At 36.7% G+C, this 18,246-nt stretch overlaps 3 protein-coding genes across 8 annotated transcripts; 1 reads left to right on the plus strand and 2 right to left on the minus strand.

The window, feature by feature from the left end:
- Positions 1-61: 61 nt before the first annotated feature.
- Mi-2 (chromodomain-helicase-DNA-binding protein Mi-2 homolog) lies at positions 62-11,206 on the minus strand. Of its 3 annotated transcripts, none has more exons than XM_081977179.1 (31): positions 10,993-11,206; positions 9,525-9,616; positions 9,320-9,451; positions 9,123-9,261; positions 8,917-9,062; positions 8,626-8,861; positions 8,363-8,575; positions 8,173-8,311; positions 7,937-8,116; positions 7,661-7,873; positions 7,422-7,605; positions 7,193-7,362; positions 6,992-7,133; positions 6,754-6,927; positions 6,479-6,703; positions 6,187-6,422; positions 5,968-6,132; positions 5,602-5,917; positions 5,350-5,539; positions 3,428-3,585; positions 3,152-3,369; positions 2,867-3,097; positions 2,518-2,811; positions 2,046-2,461; positions 1,659-1,956; positions 1,445-1,597; positions 1,191-1,396; positions 1,012-1,129; positions 789-951; positions 536-733; positions 62-482 (listed from the first exon to the last, which is right to left on the minus strand). In XM_081977179.1, the coding sequence occupies exons 1-31, from the start codon at positions 11,027-11,029 to the stop codon at positions 346-348; spliced, it is 5,919 nt and encodes a 1,972-aa protein (XP_081833305.1). In that variant the 5' UTR covers positions 11,030-11,206; the 3' UTR covers positions 62-345. The 3 variants fall into 3 exon arrangements, with proteins under 3 accessions (XP_081833305.1, XP_081833304.1, XP_081833306.1); XM_081977178.1 differs by having other exon boundaries at positions 9,320-9,469; XM_081977180.1 differs by having other exon boundaries at positions 1,191-1,387; positions 9,320-9,469; positions 10,993-11,205.
- A 335-nt stretch (positions 11,207-11,541) lies between these two features.
- Positions 11,542-15,773, plus strand: Dd (CTD nuclear envelope phosphatase 1-like protein dullard). 3 transcript variants are annotated; one of them, XM_081977268.1, is made up of 6 exons: positions 11,542-11,853; positions 12,145-12,211; positions 12,404-12,570; positions 12,633-12,861; positions 12,922-13,063; positions 13,609-15,773. In XM_081977268.1, the coding sequence occupies exons 1-6, from the start codon at positions 11,755-11,757 to the stop codon at positions 13,796-13,798; spliced, it is 894 nt and encodes a 297-aa protein (XP_081833394.1). In that variant the 5' UTR covers positions 11,542-11,754; the 3' UTR covers positions 13,799-15,773. The 3 variants fall into 3 exon arrangements, with proteins under 3 accessions (XP_081833394.1, XP_081833395.1, XP_081833393.1); XM_081977269.1 differs by having other exon boundaries at positions 11,543-11,853; positions 12,380-12,570; positions 12,922-13,099; positions 14,571-15,773; XM_081977267.1 differs by having other exon boundaries at positions 11,543-11,853; positions 12,380-12,570.
- A 243-nt stretch (positions 15,774-16,016) lies between these two features.
- Positions 16,017-17,982, minus strand: Pex14 (peroxisomal biogenesis factor 14). Of its 2 annotated transcripts, XM_081977273.1 has the most exons (6): positions 17,686-17,981; positions 17,312-17,629; positions 17,025-17,251; positions 16,776-16,973; positions 16,617-16,677; positions 16,017-16,561 (listed from the first exon to the last, which is right to left on the minus strand). In XM_081977273.1, exons 1-5 carry the CDS (start codon positions 17,752-17,754, stop codon positions 16,659-16,661), a joined length of 831 nt encoding a protein of 276 aa, XP_081833399.1. In that variant the 5' UTR covers positions 17,755-17,981; the 3' UTR covers positions 16,017-16,561; positions 16,617-16,658. The 2 variants fall into 2 exon arrangements, with proteins under 2 accessions (XP_081833399.1, XP_081833398.1); XM_081977272.1 differs by lacking the exon at positions 16,617-16,677 and having other exon boundaries at positions 17,686-17,982.
- Positions 17,983-18,246: the final 264 nt, after the last annotated feature.

Genomic DNA, 18,246 nt, shown 5'->3' on the forward strand with positions numbered 1-18,246 from the left:
ATAATAATTAAATCAATACCATTAGTGAGCTACTAATGTACTTAAACAATAAACAAATGAATACACTTGAACCTGTTTTTTCTTTATTGTAATCAAATTAATAAATAAGGTCTGAGAAAGTACAGATATAAAATTTAAACTTAAGGACACTAAACCTACGTTCGTAAAATTAACTAAACACGAAGACCTCCGGACATCATCCTGAGCAAAATTCCACGTGAATTCAGCACCCCCGACTCGTGCCAAAAAGTGTCACGATCCGCGACCGAAAAAATGAAAAACGATACTTACAAGTGACAAAATTTGTGAGAGTTTTATTTTAAAATGCTACACACACTAAATAACTTATGAAGGGAATCCGGTGGGAGGCTGTCCCGGAACGGAATACTGCGGCCTGAAGCTGGAAAAGTTGGCGGGAAATCCGCTCAAGTTGCCCGCGTTGAAACCGGGCGGGAATTGACTCATCACTTGAGCTAAAAATCCTGAAAAGCCAAATTATATTTAAATAAAAAAATATATATTTTACAAAACTAACCCGTAGATTGAGCACTGGAGGATGACGTGGCTGCCAGCCTGGATAGGATGCTTCTCTCGGACATTTGTAGTCGTTGAGCGACTGGGGGAATTCGAGCTAAAGTTGCGGGTAAACGTGACACGTCCGATTTCATGTCGCTTAACAATTCTTCCAATTGATTTAAGACTTTGTGAAGTACTGCGTTTGCGGGTTTATTTCCTGAAAATACATTTTGCTCTAAAACTAGTAATGCCAAAATATATACCGTACAAACCTGCTAGCGATTCTTTGCTTAAATGTTGATGAGACTCTGCCAAACATTCTACTTCAGCAAATCGTGCATTCAGCGACATGGCAGGATGATTAGGGTCCTGCGTCAAGTTCAAATAAGCTGCTCTACGCAGCTGTTCTTCAATAACCAAGGCCTGCTCCAACAACTGTTTAAATCGAATTCTAAATGTTACTAATACGAATCCATTTGGAAAAAAACAACAAACCTTAAATCGCCTTGCCAAAAACTTGTTTTTAATTTCCAAGAAGTTACCCTTGCCCACGTCCATTTTGAATGGTTCGTTGATAATGGCAAAACGGGCGTCAGCTTGAATATCCTGCCACCTACAAATAAAAGTAAAGCTTAATATTGCCCGACTACGGTCGACGAGTCAAAAAATCTTGCCTTCCATATCCATGGGTGACAATACCAGCCAACAACCAATAATCATGACGACGGTGCCAAATTTCGTATTCCCTGCCGGGCGTGGCAGCTTTCTCCTCGTTAAGCCACAAAGTGTGTAATTCAGTAAAACCGCCGTCGGCGATGTTAAACATGAACTTTCTCTTGTCCGGAGTCTCGACAACTTCCTTTTTATCCTTCTGGAAAAACTGATTGAATAGTGGTTTGACAATAAAACCACAATTACGACTACAAACCTTCTCATCTTCAACAACCACTACGTCATCCTTCTTATCGATCACAGGCTTCTCGTCTTTCTTGTCTTTTTCAGTGTCTTCTTTTTTAACTTCCTCTTCTTCGGGTTCCTTCTTCATTTCCGTTTTTACTTCCGGTTCTTCTTTCACAGTTGCCTGTTTCCAAATAATGAGTTATGATTTTTATAAAAAACAGAAATAACCAACCCAAACTTACTTCAGGTGTCTCTTTCTCCGCTTTATTTCCATCTTCTTTTTCAGCAGTAGGGACTTCATCAGGTTTAGTCGGATCTTGACTTTCGTTTGCCTCAGTTTTGATTTCTTTATCGTCGACGTCTGTCTTATCTTTGACCTCGGATTCTTCTGCGACACTTGCAGATGTTTCCTCAGGGTCTTTGGGTTCAACTTTGACGTCTTTTTCTTTTCCATCTTCACTTTCGGATTTCTCCTTTTCGGTAGATTCGGTCGTGGCAGTAGGAGCCGGACTTGGTGCTGCACTTGTGGCTGGTGTAGCACTTAAAAACGAAGAATAAACCATGTTACTTCATATAAAATAAAAATGTAACAAACAGGTTAGTAGTTACTATTAAAAAGATTAACCTACCTGGTGCTTGTTGTAGCACTTTTAGGCGTGTCTCCATCTCCGGCCGTACTCACGTTGGCTTTATTCTGGTCGGCTATCGCTTTCTTGATTAGTTCGGGCATACTGTAGTCTCCATTAATGTGTTCGAACTCTTGTACTTTTTTCCTTATCAAAGACATCACTCCGATCCTAGTAAGGACGTGCTGACGACTCAAACCTTCACGCGGTACCCCGTCGGCAAATGTGTCTGCGTTATCCGCACCCGGTTCACAAAGATGACGCATAAACAGACTGACGTAAGCCTTGAAGTTCTTTTCCGATTTGCCGCGTAAATCGCGCACCAACCATTGCGAATTGAACGCATCTTGAGGTGGCATTCCATATCGCATGATAGCGTTGAGGAAGGCTTTTCGTTGACGGGCATTGAAACCCAATACCTTGACACAAAATGGAATGATTCAAAAACACTCAAGGGTAAAAAAATAAGTCTTACCTCAATATTACCACCAACTCGAGCCAATAATGGAGGTAACGGTCTATCTCTTTCATCTTTTCTCTCCATTCTTCTCCTACTGCGCCGGCTTAAATCGCCCTCGTTCTTCTCATCAAAGTCATCATCTTCTTCGTCTTTATCCGATCCACCGGAGAAGTCACTGTTGTAATCAGACAAATTCTCTTGCCAAGTGCTGTCATCCCTCGTTTCCGTAGTCATGCCGCCATCGTTGTAGTTAACTTGCTTACGTACACGCTTGCCTTTACCCAAGGTACGTGCAATATCTTCTTGTTGCTAACAAACAGGAATATTAACTAATTTCTAACATTGAAACCTTTCCAAAGCTTACTTGTTCATAGTGATGCCGCAACAACTTAATCCAGTAAGCAGGATCAGTGTTTTCGGCTTCCTGTTTGATAATTTCAGTGTCGACTTCCTCCTCGTTTTCACCTTCTTTGGTGGCGTAACTGGCCACTTTGAAGGAGCTCAGATATTCGTTCGCCCAGGATTCTTTCTGTTCTATGCCTTCTTTGCTGCGGTCCAGCAATTCTGTGACGGCTTTGTCATCGTAGTGAATAGCCTATAATCAAAGACATTAGTTTTGACTACTCTTAAACTGAACGTGAAAGTTTACTTCTTCCTCTTTGCCCTCCTCTTCTTTGAACAACTCCTCAGTACCAAACCGTAAAATATCGTCTAGTTCCTGTTTGGTAAAGTTGGCACCTTTGCCACCCATTCCGGGACGCACAACCAAATGAGTTAACATCATTTTTCGTTTAGCTACTTGAGTTACTCGTTCTTCTACACTGTTACGCGTTACGAATCGGTAGATCATTACTTTGTTTGCTTGACCTGTCAAGCATATTATTGGTATTTTAGTACTCAGCTGTCCAAAAGTACGGGTTCTTACCGATACGATGGGCTCTTGAGAAAGCCTGAATGTCGTTGTGAGGATTCCAATCAGAATCGTAAATTATTACAGTATCGGCAGTAGCCAAATTGATACCCAAACCTCCGGCACGAGTTGAAAGTAAAAAGACAAATTGAACAGCTCCCGGGGCATTAAATCTAGAACGATGTTTTGTTTAGTTAGTAACTAACTTCACTATTGTGACAAATAAACATTTTTTATAATAATAATAATAATAATAACAGTCTTTATTTCGAATTGTGATTAGGATAGAGTACAATGTACATTATCAACTAATACAAAGGAAATAGCGTCATGGTGAACTATGAACTATGTAGTACTTAAAGATACTTATATACATTTTCAGCGATTTTTCCCTAAATACAGATTTCAGAGAATAAGCAATCTTTATTTAACAAAATAATCCTCTTTAGTGTAGGGTTCTAATTCAATTAGTAAATTTTTTACTTCTTTTTTGAAACTTTTGTCCGTCAATGTTTTCAGCCTGTCTGGTAGGTTGTTAAATAGGCGAATACACATATATTTTGCATTCTTCTCAGTGAGTGATACTCTATGTTTTGGACAGTTTACATCTTTTTGTCTTGTGTTGTATGTATGATTGACTTTGATGTTAAATAGGTTTTGGTTCTTTTTAAGAAAGATGAGACACTCATATATATAAAGTCATTATTTTATTTTTTTTAAAGATGGATCTACATGAATCTTTGTATTTCATTTTGAACATTAATCTAATTGCCCTTTTTTGAATTACAAATACATTCTGTATTGAAGTATTTCTACCCCAAAACATAATTGCATACTTCATAATCGATTCAAAGTTGGCAAAGTACAATATTTTAAGGGCCGCCAGGTTCAGATACCCGGAGACAATTCGAATTCCATAGCAAATTGAGTTTAACCTGCCTAGCAGAACATTTATGTGATCAGACCAATCTAGAAATTCATCAATCTGCACTCCCAAAAATTTTGTGTTGCTATTGGCTCCTGTCAGTGAGAAGGTGTATTTCATTAGGTTTATCAAATGTACCTTGTTTTGTTGAAAAAATAATCACACTTGTTTTTTCCATATTTAAAGCTAATTTATTTTTTTTAAACCACTCAGAGGTCCTAATAAACAGATCTTTTCCAGACTGAATTAAAGTGCTGATTTCCTCTTGACCTACAAGTAAATTTGTGTCATCTGCAAAGTTGACGATTTTTGCATTTTCTTTTGCTATAGAATTCAGATCGTTCATGTAAATTACAAAGAGTAGTGGCCCCAGAATACTGCCCTGGGCTATTCCATGTTGATTTTCTTTTATATTTGATGTGTATGGCTTGCTGTCCCTAAATAGTTTAACCTGTTGTTTCCTATGAGATAAGTAAGAATCAAACAATCTTAGGGCCTTACTTCTAACTCCATAGAGTTCTAATTTTTTTAACAATAGTTCTTTATCTACACAATCATAAGCATTAGATAAGTCTAAAAATATACCTATTCCTAGTTTATGGTTTTCTATGTGTTCAAGGATATGACTTGTAAACTGAAAAATTGCTGTTTGTACTGATCATTCCGGCAATGTAGCCATGTTGATAACCACTGAAGAGGTCGCACATTATAAAAAAATCTGTTAGCTGTGTGTATAAAACCAATTCAAAAATCTTTGAAAAGGCTGGAAGGATGCTTATTGGTCTGTAATTTCCTATTTCATTTTTATCACCTTTCTTATAAATCGGTTTAACTTGAGCAATTTTCAACTGATCTGGAAAGCATCCCTGCTTGAGACTTTTATTTATTAAGTATGTTAGTGGCTTGGATATATGTGGTAGTACCAATTTAACTATACTTGCAGGAATCTCATCTACTTTCTCATCTATACAAATAAATATACCAACCATTTCAAGCAAATAACATAACTAACCTGTCAATGGCTTCTTGTCTTTGACTACCAGTAATAGCACCATCTATACGTTCATATTTGTAGCCTTCTCCATCTAAGAAATCCTCCAAAATGTCTAACATTTTAGTCATCTGAGAGAAAATTAACACTCTATGCCCCTGTTCCTTTAATATCCGCAACATTTTAGACAGCAACACCAATTTACCGGCCGCTACAAGTAAAAACAAATTATTCCTTTGAACTTGAAAGCATTTCTTCTGCATTCTATAATACCTTTAGTCAAATGCTGGATATCGTATTGTCCGTGGGATCCTAACGGAGCTTCTTCGGCAGCGGCTGGGAACAAGTATGGATGGTTGCAACATTTTTTCAAATCCATCATAATATTAAGCAGGGAGACCTGCTGACCGCCCCCTTTCGGGTTCAGAGCTTCGAAATTCCTCGTCAAAATGTACTTGTAATATTTTTTCTGCATTGGGCTCAGCTCTACTCTTACTATAAATTCGGATTTTGACGGCATGTTCTTCAGTACGTCGGCTTTGAGACGACGCAACATGTGAGGACCCAACATTTCGTGAAGTTTTTTCACCTAGAGGTTTTGTGTAAAATAGTTGCAAAACAACAGAGAAACCGACTGACCTGATCTTCTTTGGAGATATCAGCAAATTCATTCTGGAAGATTTGCAGATCATTAAACTTCTGGGGATTTAGAAAATTGAGCAAATGGAACAATTCCTCCAAGTTGTTCTGGAGAGGAGTACCAGTCAGTAGCAGTTTATACTGAATGCTGTAACTACTCAAGAACTGTAAAAATAACAATGTTAAAGAATGGTTTAAATTTTGTAAATTAGACCAAACCTTGAAGAACTTGGATTGGTTACTTTTCAGCCTATGGGCTTCGTCAACGACCAATACGGCCCAATCGATGGAAGCCAAGCAAGTCGAATCAATAGAAACGAGCTCATAGCTGGTTAATAAGACGTTGAACTTGATTGCACCAGAACGGATTTTGGTTGCGCGACCCGATCGCACTACTCCACCTTCGTCAAATGTTAACTCGTTCTCGCGAATAACTGCTCTGCAATCCTTGTCACCTGTAATATTACTTTATAACAATGGCAAATCAACCGAACACTAAACAGAGACATACCAACATAGGTGATGCAATAAAAATCAGGAGCCCAAGTCTCGAATTCTCGTTCCCAATTAATGATAGTTGACAGTGGCACAGAAACCAAAAACGGTCCTTTACAATGTCCTTCTTTAAACAATGAGTACAGGAACGTGATGGTTTGGATGGTTTTTCCCAGGCCCATCTCATCAGCCAAAATAGTGTCGATACCATTAGCCCAAGAGTACCGCAGCCAATTAAGACCTTTAATCCAAAATATGCATACAAAGCTAGCTAGTGTTACCTCAAATTACCTTCCAACTGATATTCGTGAAGTTGCATTGCGCACTCGTCTAAGTAAAGAGGCTGCTTGTCAAGTTTTTTCTTTAAATCAGTGATTGGCTTGTCTGGAGGAGGAGTGTAACGTCTGGGGGTTACTCGATCATCATCGTCCATTATTTCTCTAGCTTTCGGCCTGGAGGATTTTGCTATTTTTTTTTATTTGACATTAGTTAAAGCCAATTACGTGTAACAATGAACTTGTAAGCTTACATGACTTGGGTTTTCTGCCTGGTTTACTGCCACTAAGACTGGCTGCCCTATGATCAAGGTAGTATTCGATGGCGACCTTTAAACCGACAATGTCATCGCCTTCTTCCTCCCAAGTGGCTTGATCATACGACAATTCACGCCACTACAAACCACACAAATTACTGAATTAACTAAGAAAACCAATCAGTCATTCTGATATACCTTTACGAGATACAAAGTTCTTCCATCTCTCATGGTGCGATGATTAATGACCCTATGTACAATAAGCCATTCAGGCTTAACTCCAAACTTGTAGTATTTCTCCTCCATTTCCTGGTCGTTTGTAGTGCCACCCATTTTAATTAGACGGGTACAACGAGTGTCTGCTTCATCTATATAAAAATTTGCCTTTAACAACCTTTAAGTTCTGGCACAAATGAGTTGTCCTTACCAATAGGTTCCTCAAATTTAGGTGGTTCCTCCATATCATATTTCCTGGTGTAACTGCGGAACATAAGGGGATGGTACACGTCTAATTGCATCTCAGTAATCCAGCTGCAATGCCAATAAGACAATTCGTGCCATTTAACGAAAAACTCGCGCCGTCGGTGTTTTACTACTTCATCCTTTCCGTTCTAAAACAATCACATAACATTAAATTTGATTAAAAATATGAAAAGAGCTACAAACCTTGTCCTTATTAATCACTTCAGTTTCTGTCCATCGCCACGTTAAAACTTTGGCTACTTTAGCCTTTAACGGTGGACAACCGCATCTAGGACATTTCCAGTCACCGTCCGGAACATCCGTTAAAGGTGGATTCAAGCAGTGAGTATGATACGCGGAAGGACAGGAATCACAACACAACAGTTCACCACCGTCTTTGCAAACTCGACAAAATTCCTGAAAGCCAAATCCAATTTTCATTAATTTTCTTGCAACGTTTCATATAAAACTGAAACGTACTTGATGTTCGTCATCTTCCTGATCAGCAGGCCCCTCACTTTCGCAATGCGGACAGCTCCACTTTCCTTCAGGCGCTTCGTCTAATTCCGGTTCCAAACAAACCAAATGGTATGCTCTAGGACAAGTGTCGCACAGGATAATTTCCCCACCTTGCTGACACACTTCACAGTAGTCTTGGTGCTACAAAAAAATGTTTTGCACTTTCTGTCACTGTTACCACACTCACGCGCATTTACCTCATAGGGTTCGTCATCTTTTTGCTTGGTTTTCCTTTTCCGTTTTGACTTCATTCCAATCTTTGTTTTAGCTTTACGTTTAGGCGCCTCGTCGCCTGCTTCTGACGTCGCTTTGGATGAACTAGCGTCGTTATTATCGCTACAATTAAACAATTAGACTGTTACAAACTTGTGATACAACCTAACTAACCTAGATTTTGATTTGGGTTCTTCGTTGTCTTGAAGCATTTGCTCAAACTCAGCATCGGAATCCTTTTCGGAACCAGCATTGCTAACTTCGTCCTCTTCTGAGCTGCCTCTTTTTCTTTTGCCAAGTTTGATTTTCAATGTGGGCACTTTAGAAGCTTTCCTGCCCCGTCCCGGCTTTCTACCTCTCTTCTTCTTTTCTTTAAAGGTTGACAAGCTGCACACAATAATTAGTTTCAAGTTAAAACCAAAATAAAATAAGTCAACCTTCGGTCGTCCTCATCATCGTCTTCGTCCTCGTCAAAATCTTCAGCTTCAGCTTCCACGATTTTGGAGGCGGCTTCTTTAGAGGCTCTCGAAGCGCGAGCCGGTTTGGAAAAGCTTTCTTCGCCACCGGTTGCTATAGCTGAAGTGTCTTGGCTATCTGATTGTAGATGAGGATTGATTTGAGAGAATTCGCGCCACTTTGCGGCTACTAACATCATCAACTTAGACATGGGCACCTAAAAAATTAAAATTATTAATATAACAGCAGTACAAAAAAAATACAAGGATTACTTTTGGATTTTCCTTAGTTAAATGGGGTCGCACGTGTTGCTGGAAAAGTTTATAAGATGTTAAGTTCTGCATGTCTTGGTCAGTGTATTCCAGGTCTACGTCGTTCAATCCAAAGGTTGAGCAGACTTCTTCTGTTGTTGGCATGCCTGGTTATTATAGTTTCAAAAATAAATAGTTTAGCAGAACATTATAAAATGTAATTTTACCTCCTGTATTAGAACCCTCTCCTGAAGGAGTTGACGGTGCAGATGGTGCGTGTTTACTTTTTGATTTGCGTCCGGACTTTTTGCTGGAGCTATAGTCGGAATCTCCACCATTGTCCTCTTCTAAGCCAAAATCACTTTCCTAGGTATAAAAAAAGTATAACAACCAAAAAATACAAACAGGGGACTGTAAAGTATACCTCTCCACTGTCATTCTTCTTCTTTTTCTTCTTTTTTCTACCTCGTTTACTACTCCCTTCTTCAGAGCGAGTTTTTCGTTTTTTACCTTTCTTCTTTTTGCGTTCTTCAGGTTCGTAGTCGTCGTCCTCCTCCTGAAGAATACCAGAAGTCTTGAGAATTTATTTAATGAGATGTCGATCTTATTTCTGAAAAAGTTATACTTACTCCTGCCTTAGGGAGTGCCTCATCAGAAGCTTCTTCATTTTCCACAATATCACCAGTAGTTTCTTCAGCCGCAACTTCTTCCTCACCAGGCGCTGACATGAGAAGAAATAATAAAATTATAGAGAATCAAAAAATTTTGTTGTTAGAATTTGGTAGTAGAAAAATCTCAGTTAACTAATTATTGTTAGTTTTGAATATGAAAGGAATTAAAAAAAAAACTAATTTTGTTTTTATGTTCGTTTTCACATTCCTTGGAGCAAGCAGAGCGAATGTAACGTCACAATGACCTAATTTGACAGTTGGTCAAATTCAAGGAGGGTAAAGGTCAAATTATAGTTTTGCCAAATTTTTGTGACCAATCAAGTTATGGTTGCCATTGCTGCCAAATTCCGTCATGGCAACGCCACAGCACAGCTTACTGTCAAATGTCATAAAGGCCGCATTCGTTTTCGAGCTCCATGGAGTGAGCAGCGCGTTTTTGACGTCACGATGACGTAATTTAGCAAAAGCATAATTTAACCATCTGTCAAATTACGTCATCGTGACGTCAAATACGCTCTGCTGGCTCTATAGAGTTTGAAAACGAATGTGGCCAAAGATGCCCATCTTGCACCCCCAGAAAAGATTGTCAACTGTCAATTATCAACACATCTCATCACACTCATTTTTATTGAATAAAGTCATTTAGAAACTTGATGAGTTATATAATTAGTTTGAAAAGTACAGATTAATGGCTGCATATTGATAACAACACAGCAAGAATGTAATTGGACAGAAAAAAGCAGCTTTTTTAACAAATCATAAACTAGAAACAGTGCTGGGATTATTAATAACACAAGCAAATCATTACAATAAGTCAATTTAGTAAATAGGTATATTGCAAAAATTAAAACAACCACCAATTGTGTTAATTTGTACCAAATTAAATTAACTTAAAAATTAAATGATCAGTTATTTACATTCAGGTAAACAAACATTATTTTGGCATGGAATAAAATACTGATTATTACTTATTGATAAAAACTTTAAAATTTAAAAATTGACTAAATTTTAGGTTGGCTAATAGAATTGTCACCTAAATGTTAATTTGCCAATAAAATCTATGATGTTATCTGAAAAGTACCCTAAATAGTGAAAAGTAGTCAACATTTAATTTGCGATTTGCCAATCTCTTTGTTTGATGGCCTCCATTTTGTTAAGGGTCAGGGTATAACGCGCTGTCACAAAAATAATGAAAACCCACCTCCTCCTCCCCCCGCGGCTTTTCATTACACGGTAATTACATTTTTTTGTTGGCACTTTTCAGTTTGATCCCAATGGTTTTGGGAACATTTCAAACGCTACTGCAGAACCAGGAGACTTTTAAACCATTAATTAATTAACGTAGTTGATGTAATTAGTAAACACAGTGGGTTTTCTTCAGCGGCGTTTACACAAACGTAAACTGAGACCATCAAAACAAACTTACCGGCGAAAGATTCTTCAACTTCTTCCTCTGACGCCATGCCGGCTATTTGAAACAATCACGAAATTTTGATTAGACAATTTTTCTTCCAAAAAAATACTGTAAACAAGGAAAAACTGTATGAAAACGAGTTTGAATCGGCCGAGATCTTTCCGTAAGCCTGAATTTACGTTCACGTTACCCGACACGACTTCACACTTCACGTATCTTCATTCAAAGCGCAACGCATTTGATAGACATGCGCCGATGTCGTGTCATGTGTCACTGTCACTAGTTTTGCCTCCTGTCACCACGATGTTGCCAAATAGTTTAAAAGCAAGCGAACAAACAGCCTCTAGTTATGCAACATACAACATTTTTTTCTCCCAAAAATAGTAATTAGATGATTATTGTGTGACGTTTGAAGAAATTAATTTACTTCTTTAACTTGTGAATTAAATTTAAATAATTATAAGACTAAATTTCCAATTTAAACCTGAAGGAAAATATTAAATGTGTGGCAATGATGTAACACAACTCCATCATGTCAAAACAGTCAAACATATCAACCTGTCAAAATTGAGGGTCGATTTTTAATGGCTGTCTGTCTTCAATGTTTGAGTGAAGTTCATTTGGCGATTTTCCGCTTTTTCCCTGTTTCCTAAAAAAATAAAATGTAAATAAGCCGCGATTTACTAAGGCAAGTGTCCCGACTGGTTTCCTGATTCCAGACCAGTACAGTTTAATTTACGTCGTACCGGTCCTCAAAAGAAATCCAGTTTTCAAATGTGGAAGCAGTTGGAAATGGGGCTCCGAGCATTTTTGCTTATAGCCTCAAGAATATGGACATGCTTGTGTTTCACTTTAAGAAAACAGACTAGAGCGGTAAGGTTTTCATTGTTATTAAGATTTTTTGCCAACTTTAAGTTATGGATATCTGGATATTTGGATTATCTTATCAAAGAATTGTAGTGTCATCTTTCAAAACAATTTGTTTTTCAATGTCCCAGGCTAGTTGGTTTCCTTCCAAAGCCTATAATTTTGTAATCACCCGTCCAGGGATTTAATAATAGTGTTTGTAGACTTTCCTCATAAGTGCATGTTTCATTTCATAGTTATTGGCAAAGGTATTGTTGGCAGAAGCCCAAACTGTACAAATCTTTTTTGCTTTTGCAGATATACCAGCATCAGTCAGTAAAATATGATTTATTTCCATTATCTCCCTTATCAAGACATAGATTAAGTAAGTACTTTTTTATTTACTGTCTTACTAAGTTTAAAGAAACCATAAGTACATGTTATTGTAGTGTTAATAACAATTATTTGTTTACTGTCTGAATCATGATAATTTTGGTTGTTAAATATTTGAGATAATTATTGTTATAATTGGGTAACTGATGCTCCATTACAGACTTAGTAAAGCGTAAGGTTCTAGTTCTGGACTTGGATGAAACTTTAATTCACTCACATCATGACGGAGTTGTACGGCAGACAGTACGACCGGGGGTTCCCCCGGATTTTGTCTTAAAAGTCACAATTGACAGACACCCTGTAAGGTTTTTTGTACATAAACGGCCTCATGTAGACTTTTTCCTAGATATTGTGAGTTTTACAATGAATATATGTAGGAAACAGTTTTTTTTTAATCTGAAACTTAATCCAAGGTGTCACAATGGTATGAACTAGTAGTATTCACTGCTAGTATGGAAATTTATGGAGCGGCGGTTGCTGATAAACTAGACGCTGGCCGCGGGATACTCCAAAGACGGTTTTACCGCCAACATTGCACCCCTGATTTTGGCTCTTACACCAAAGATCTAAGTGCAATATGCAATGATCTCTCCAGTGTGTTCATCCTGGACAATAGTCCAGGAGCTTATAAGGCATATCCTGGTAATAGTTTGTACAGTTTAACATTGATTCTCTGTTTTCAATAAAAGTTATTCTACACAGACAATGCAATACCAATCAAATCCTGGTTCTCTGATCCCAGTGATGTAGCACTCTTGAATCTCCTTCCAGTGTTGGATGCCCTGCGGTTTACAGCAGATGTCCGGTCGGTGCTCAGTCGCAATCTGCACCTGCATAGACTCTGGTAGGGCTTTGTAAACAGGGTCCTTATAGATTAGAGGTGAGTGCTGGTATTGCCGCAGGTTAAGGGTTGGTTTGCCTTTTTGACAAATAAGGGAGTGGTAGTTGCAGCAGATTTAAAGAGAATGTTTGAATGGTTAATGACTAATCAATATTTTATTGTGTTTCAGACAAGGTAATAATTGCAGACAGTTGATCAAAATCGAATTATTCAACTATGGACGTGTTTATTTACAGCACTATTTATAGTTTGTGATTGGTCAAGAAAAAGCAGCCAGCTGAAAGCTGCTTTTTTTTTGACCAAACACAAACTGCTCAGTGTGCTGAGATTTACGCCAGTCATGTATGTTTTTAACATAACTTTGGATTTAATTTGATCTGACCGTCTATAACTATTAACTAGTCGACGATCATAACGTCTGCACTTTGCATGTATACACTTAGCACTAACTATATCACTCAATTGAATATTTGAAACGGATAGTGTTGCGGCAATATCTGTACTCGCCCGATCCCAGAGTCTCAGCTGACTCTCGCGCCCTCTTTCAGTGCCACTGGAAACGTGGCCGGACAACAACCGCGACCGCGCATGCCTGAAACCGCCATCAAACCCAAATCCGAGCTGGACAATTTGGCAGAGAGCGTGGTCACGCGAGTGGAAGAGTCACCATCTGACGGTGAGAGCCCCAAAGACGGCCGACGGTTCAAATCGCGCATCCCACAGCGCATGTGCAATTGACGGTACAGGAAATAGGAGAGGGGTAGGCGGGGCGTCACCAGAAGAGGATTGACTATGTTATGAGTCCCAATGTGATAGGATGCTTACTAATACTAGTTAAATATAATAGAGTGAGAGTGGATACAGAACGATAATCCAGTCAATAGTTTTCTGTGACTTTTCTGACTAGGAGAAATGCATCTCTTTGAGGATTTAGTCAGTGACAGAGGACGTACAAAAAAAAATGTTAGATAAAAGTGTAAAAATACTTTATCAAGTAAATACAAATTTCATGATGGGCCTTTACAAACTGTTTAATACTTTTCTAGGTAATGTAAGTAAATCTACTTAAGGAACGTTTGCAGTCGTTGGATGGTAGCTTTACTAGTGATATTGTTAGAGTATTTAAAAAATATAAAGTACTAAGTATGCTGTATATTTGCTTATTTATACTGTTTTTCTTTACGGTGGGTCTGCTGCTCCAGGATAATTATTGTTGAATTGACATTTTAGAAATCTGCTAATCTCTCATGGTAAGGATTTTATTAAAAAAATCATTCTAGTTTTGTAGATCATTACAAAGCATGAAATAGGATATTGTATCTCCCAAATACTAATGTTTCACTCCACTGTGACCTATCAAGCATTTTGGGACATTCTATATCAACACAAATGTATTATTCATACAAAAAATCCTTGCCACCTTTTATAACACACACCTAACGTGGTTGTTTTATTTAATGCTTTTATTTGTTATTTTATTTCACTTTATCGTTATTTTGTTTTGCCGCAGGTTAATAAAAGAGGCTGCATCAGAGAGGAAAGCGTATCTGTTAAACAGTGTGGTAAATAAACATTTTGTTTTGTTTTTAATGTACAGTGTTTTAGTTTTGTTTTATTTAACAAAAGCAGTTTTAAGTTCATTTAAAATTTTTTGAATAAGTTTTGTCTGGAGGTTCTGGTGCTTAAAAATTATTTATTCTTCAACTTGTTCGTTGATTTTTGTGAGTTCCATAAGCTTTATTAGTTTCAAAAAATTGTATTCAATTAACTATATTTGACTTTACGTATAACAATTATAGGTTACATAAAATGGAGCGAGAACGAATTGTTATGAGGTGCTTTTTAATGCATTAAAGACAACTAAAATAGAGACAAGACACTTTTTTAAGGCCAGTGGTTCCTCATTTTAGTACCATAATATTTGACAAACAAATAGTTTAAGTTTTCATTGTGTAAAGTGGGTTCCTAAGTTGATTTACGCAATCATTTCTGTTAATATTTATTTTTTTACCATAAATAAAGTGGCTAAAAGGTTCATTTCCGTAACTGTACAGATTTTAAGTAGATAGCATTTTTGAAAAAAATCATACCTCATATAAGTACAGCTCATTAGACTTAGTTTATTTTGTTTTATTAGTGGTAATAATGTTTAGTCTATAAAGGGTTGCCCAAGATTGGGAAGTTGTGCTTTTAGATAATATGCTTTTTGTGAAAAAAAAAGGCAAACATTTTGCGTCTGCTCTTCTGTTTTATGTTCTGCGGTTTGAATATAGGTATACTTATTTGTTAAGTCACTCTCTAGTTGTTTTGGTAGTTTAGTTGCATTGTTCCACGTTATGTACATTTTAAATATTCACTAATTTTTTCTGTCAATAGAAAATCCATCAAATTGATACTTAATCAGTACCAATGTATGAGTTCTAAGGACTTCATTTTACTGTAGTTTAAAATGTGTATAGTGTATAGTAACTGTGTAAGGTTTTCTGCATCAGAAAATGTTATTAAGATTTGTTTTTAGCTAGTTTCAACAAAACCGTAGAACAATAAATTACAATAATATCCTTACAAACCTCGACGGTTTCGGATATGTACATAAAAATCAATACCTGTAGGGTATAACAATTGTAAGATTCGTTTATTATATAAAATGTTCAGTTTCAATCGACCTATTATTATACAGCTGTATTGTGAATAAAATGTTTCTAAACCGGTTTTTCATATTGATTTACTGTGTTGTTGATTATTTTTATAAAGACAAGTTACCAACCACTCTTTCTTGTGCCGCTGGAAATTTAATTTGTCCGCCTTTCTATTTAATTTATTAAATTACAATAAATATTGAAACTGATAATGTTCAATCTGGAATTTAGAGAAGGGTGTTTAATTGTTTTCCCTTCTCTTTGTAAAATCAGCACCTTGCTCCAATAAAATTTAATTTAATAAAAACCACAGCAAATATTTTTAGAAGTCAATTTTATTCTAAAAAATCAACACTTAAATATAACAAGTTCCATAGGCATTTGGTAACAATTATGTTAAGTCTACAAATGCGGCATTTGCGTAAATCTCAGCACAGTGGATAGTTTGTGATTGGTCAAAAAAAGCAGTTTTATTTTGGCCAATCACAAACGAAAATGCTTCACATGCGACTTAACATTACAAAATCCTGTTTTTATATCCTTTCTCTGTCAAACTCACACAATTTAAAACTTACAACTATACATAGCACAATATAATCCTTTTCAATTAGTCCCCAATAGCCAGTCACTATCAATTGCTACTAAATATATTTAATTTTATATCCACACTATAAAAATCAATCATATTAAAATAACAAACATAAAACCCTCTATTAAAATAAAAACAATGCACAAAAGGTAAAAAAAATTAAATTTATGTTTGGTTGTACAGTTTTTCAACTTTATCTAATCAGTGATGTTTCCTTCTCTGCTGCTTTTTTTGCTGTGACATGATTCAGTATCGCAGTCTTTGGATGAGTAGCTGAAATAAAAAAGATGTTAATGTTAGAAATTAAGCCTCCTTTGGGAATAATTACTTTATTTAAATTAATTTTGAATCTATGGTCTAGACACACAGACTACACATCCTCATGGTTGCTGAAAAAGAAAAACATGCAACTATCAAATGCCTTTTATTTTAGAAAGTGTTATTAGCTTGTCACTGTTTAAGCCACAATTTTAAATAAAATATTTACATTATTTCAAGACTAGATTCACTCGTTTTCATTCCATGTTCTGGTTCTGAAGAACCTGATCCTGACCCAACTTCCAGAAGCTCTTCTTTATGCTCTTCACTTTCTCCTTCTGTCTCATTTCCTTGGTGAACACTGGACATTTGCCATGCAGGAATTGAAGGAGGAACCACAGGATTTCCTACTGAAGGAAACTGCTTCCTGAAAGTTTCCCAAATTTACAACAAACCCACAAATTATTTAAATTGTTACCTGGTGAGTAATAAACCTTTGACTGAAGCAATTTCAGACTTTAGGTTCCTCAGCTCAGATACAACTTCACATTCAGAATTATAATTTATCCTATCTACTTCTGTTTTCACATCTCCTATACTACTTTGCAACACTCTCATTGAATCACCCACATTTTTTTCTAAGTCATCTAATTTATCTTCAACAGATTTTCTTTTTGTTCCAAATAAGAAAGGAGCTATGTACATCTGAAATTTTAGCAATATTTCCTTTGTTAAATAACATGGGCTACTTCAAGAAACACTTACCTCGTAAATTCTCTTAACAAGATAGGCTACAATACTAAATATTGCTATGCTATGTACAATTTCCCTACAGCGATCAAACCATCTAACTTGCATAGGGCCATATCCATGATATGAAGTGATCATATTGGGAGACTGAGGTACTGAAGGTATAGATGATAAGGCAGTCAAGTGTTCATGATGATCATAAGCACCTGACCTTTCACAAGCTAACCTGATTTCATCCTCAGTCAAGCCACGTCTTTGAAGAAACTTTTGTTTGTGGGCCAGGGGGCTGTTGATTACTTTTGGGTTTTTTAGAAACTTTACTGCAGTCTCTATCTGTAAAAGCAAGGTTAGTAAGTTGTAATATTTGCAAACAACTCTAGTTTACATACTAATTCCTCTCGAACCGAGGAAGTCGGTAATTCTAGTTCAGTTTCAGGAGAGTTTTGAACACTGGTCATGTTAATTTGAATTTGATTACGATTCAAACAGAACTTTGACCAAATTTTAACTTGATTTTAACGTTAACCAACATTCACTTCACTCTGCTAAGCTGTTTGACCTTGCGATTCCGACAGCAATACCGTATAGAATTTATATTTTTTATTTATATAATGATTTAATACCAAAAAATTAATTGAACATGAACATTGAACTACAAATTACAAATTCCAAAAATACAGATAATACAGAAAAGAAGAACTTTGTTTTTTTGGAATGTCATTTAATCAGCTAAGTTCAACTCACATGTGTCTCGTAACTGGGCAACCAATAATAAAGAACATGCGAATTGTCAAAATTGCCTTGTAACCAATGGCAAGCTTTATAACAATTAATATAGTGCTGCGTGAACAAACCCCAAAATGATTTTTTTGACTGTTCCTTGTTCCTGTTGACGGATTAATTCCATGTGCGATCAGTAGTTATCTTTGTTTGTACTGCTGGCGCCAGCA

Source organism: Ips typographus, linkage group LG4 (assembly GCF_016097725.1).
Source record: "Ips typographus isolate SLU linkage group LG4, UJ_Ityp_2.0, whole genome shotgun sequence".
Classification (NCBI taxonomy): Eukaryota; Metazoa; Arthropoda; class Insecta; order Coleoptera; family Curculionidae; genus Ips; species Ips typographus.

What these genes read in the sequence shown, in the direction of transcription:
- Pex14 (XM_081977272.1), bottom strand. Translation starts at nt 17,754, where the DNA reads ATGACCAGTGTTCAAAACTCTCCTGAAACTGAACTAGAATTACCGACT. An exon ending in TTGTTAAGAGAATTTACGAG is followed by an intron (nt 17,252 to 17,311) that starts GTAAGTGTTTCT and finishes CTAAAATTTCAG; the next exon opens with ATGTACATAGCTCCTTTCTT. An exon ending in AAAGGTTTATTACTCACCAG is followed by an intron (nt 16,974 to 17,024) that starts GTAACAATTTAA and finishes GGAAACTTTCAG; the next exon opens with GAAGCAGTTTCCTTCAGTAG.
- Mi-2 (XM_081977178.1), bottom strand. Translation starts at nt 11,029, where the DNA reads ATGGCGTCAGAGGAAGAAGTTGAAGAATCTTTCGCCG. An exon ending in TTATTGCATCACCTATGTTG is followed by an intron (nt 6,423 to 6,478) that starts GTATGTCTCTGT and finishes GTAATATTACAG; the next exon opens with GTGACAAGGATTGCAGAGCA. An exon ending in TGCGGCATCACTATGAACAA is followed by an intron (nt 2,812 to 2,866) that starts GTAAGCTTTGGA and finishes CCTGTTTGTTAG; the next exon opens with CAACAAGAAGATATTGCACG.
- Dd (XM_081977267.1), top strand. Translation starts at nt 11,755, where the DNA reads ATGTGGAAGCAGTTGGAAATGGGGCTCCGAGCATTTTTGCTTATAGCC. An exon ending in TAAGAAAACAGACTAGAGCG is followed by an intron (nt 11,854 to 12,144) that starts GTAAGGTTTTCA and finishes TTGCTTTTGCAG; the next exon opens with ATATACCAGCATCAGTCAGT. An exon ending in CTGCACCTGCATAGACTCTG is followed by an intron (nt 13,064 to 13,608) that starts GTAGGGCTTTGT and finishes GCCCTCTTTCAG; the next exon opens with TGCCACTGGAAACGTGGCCG.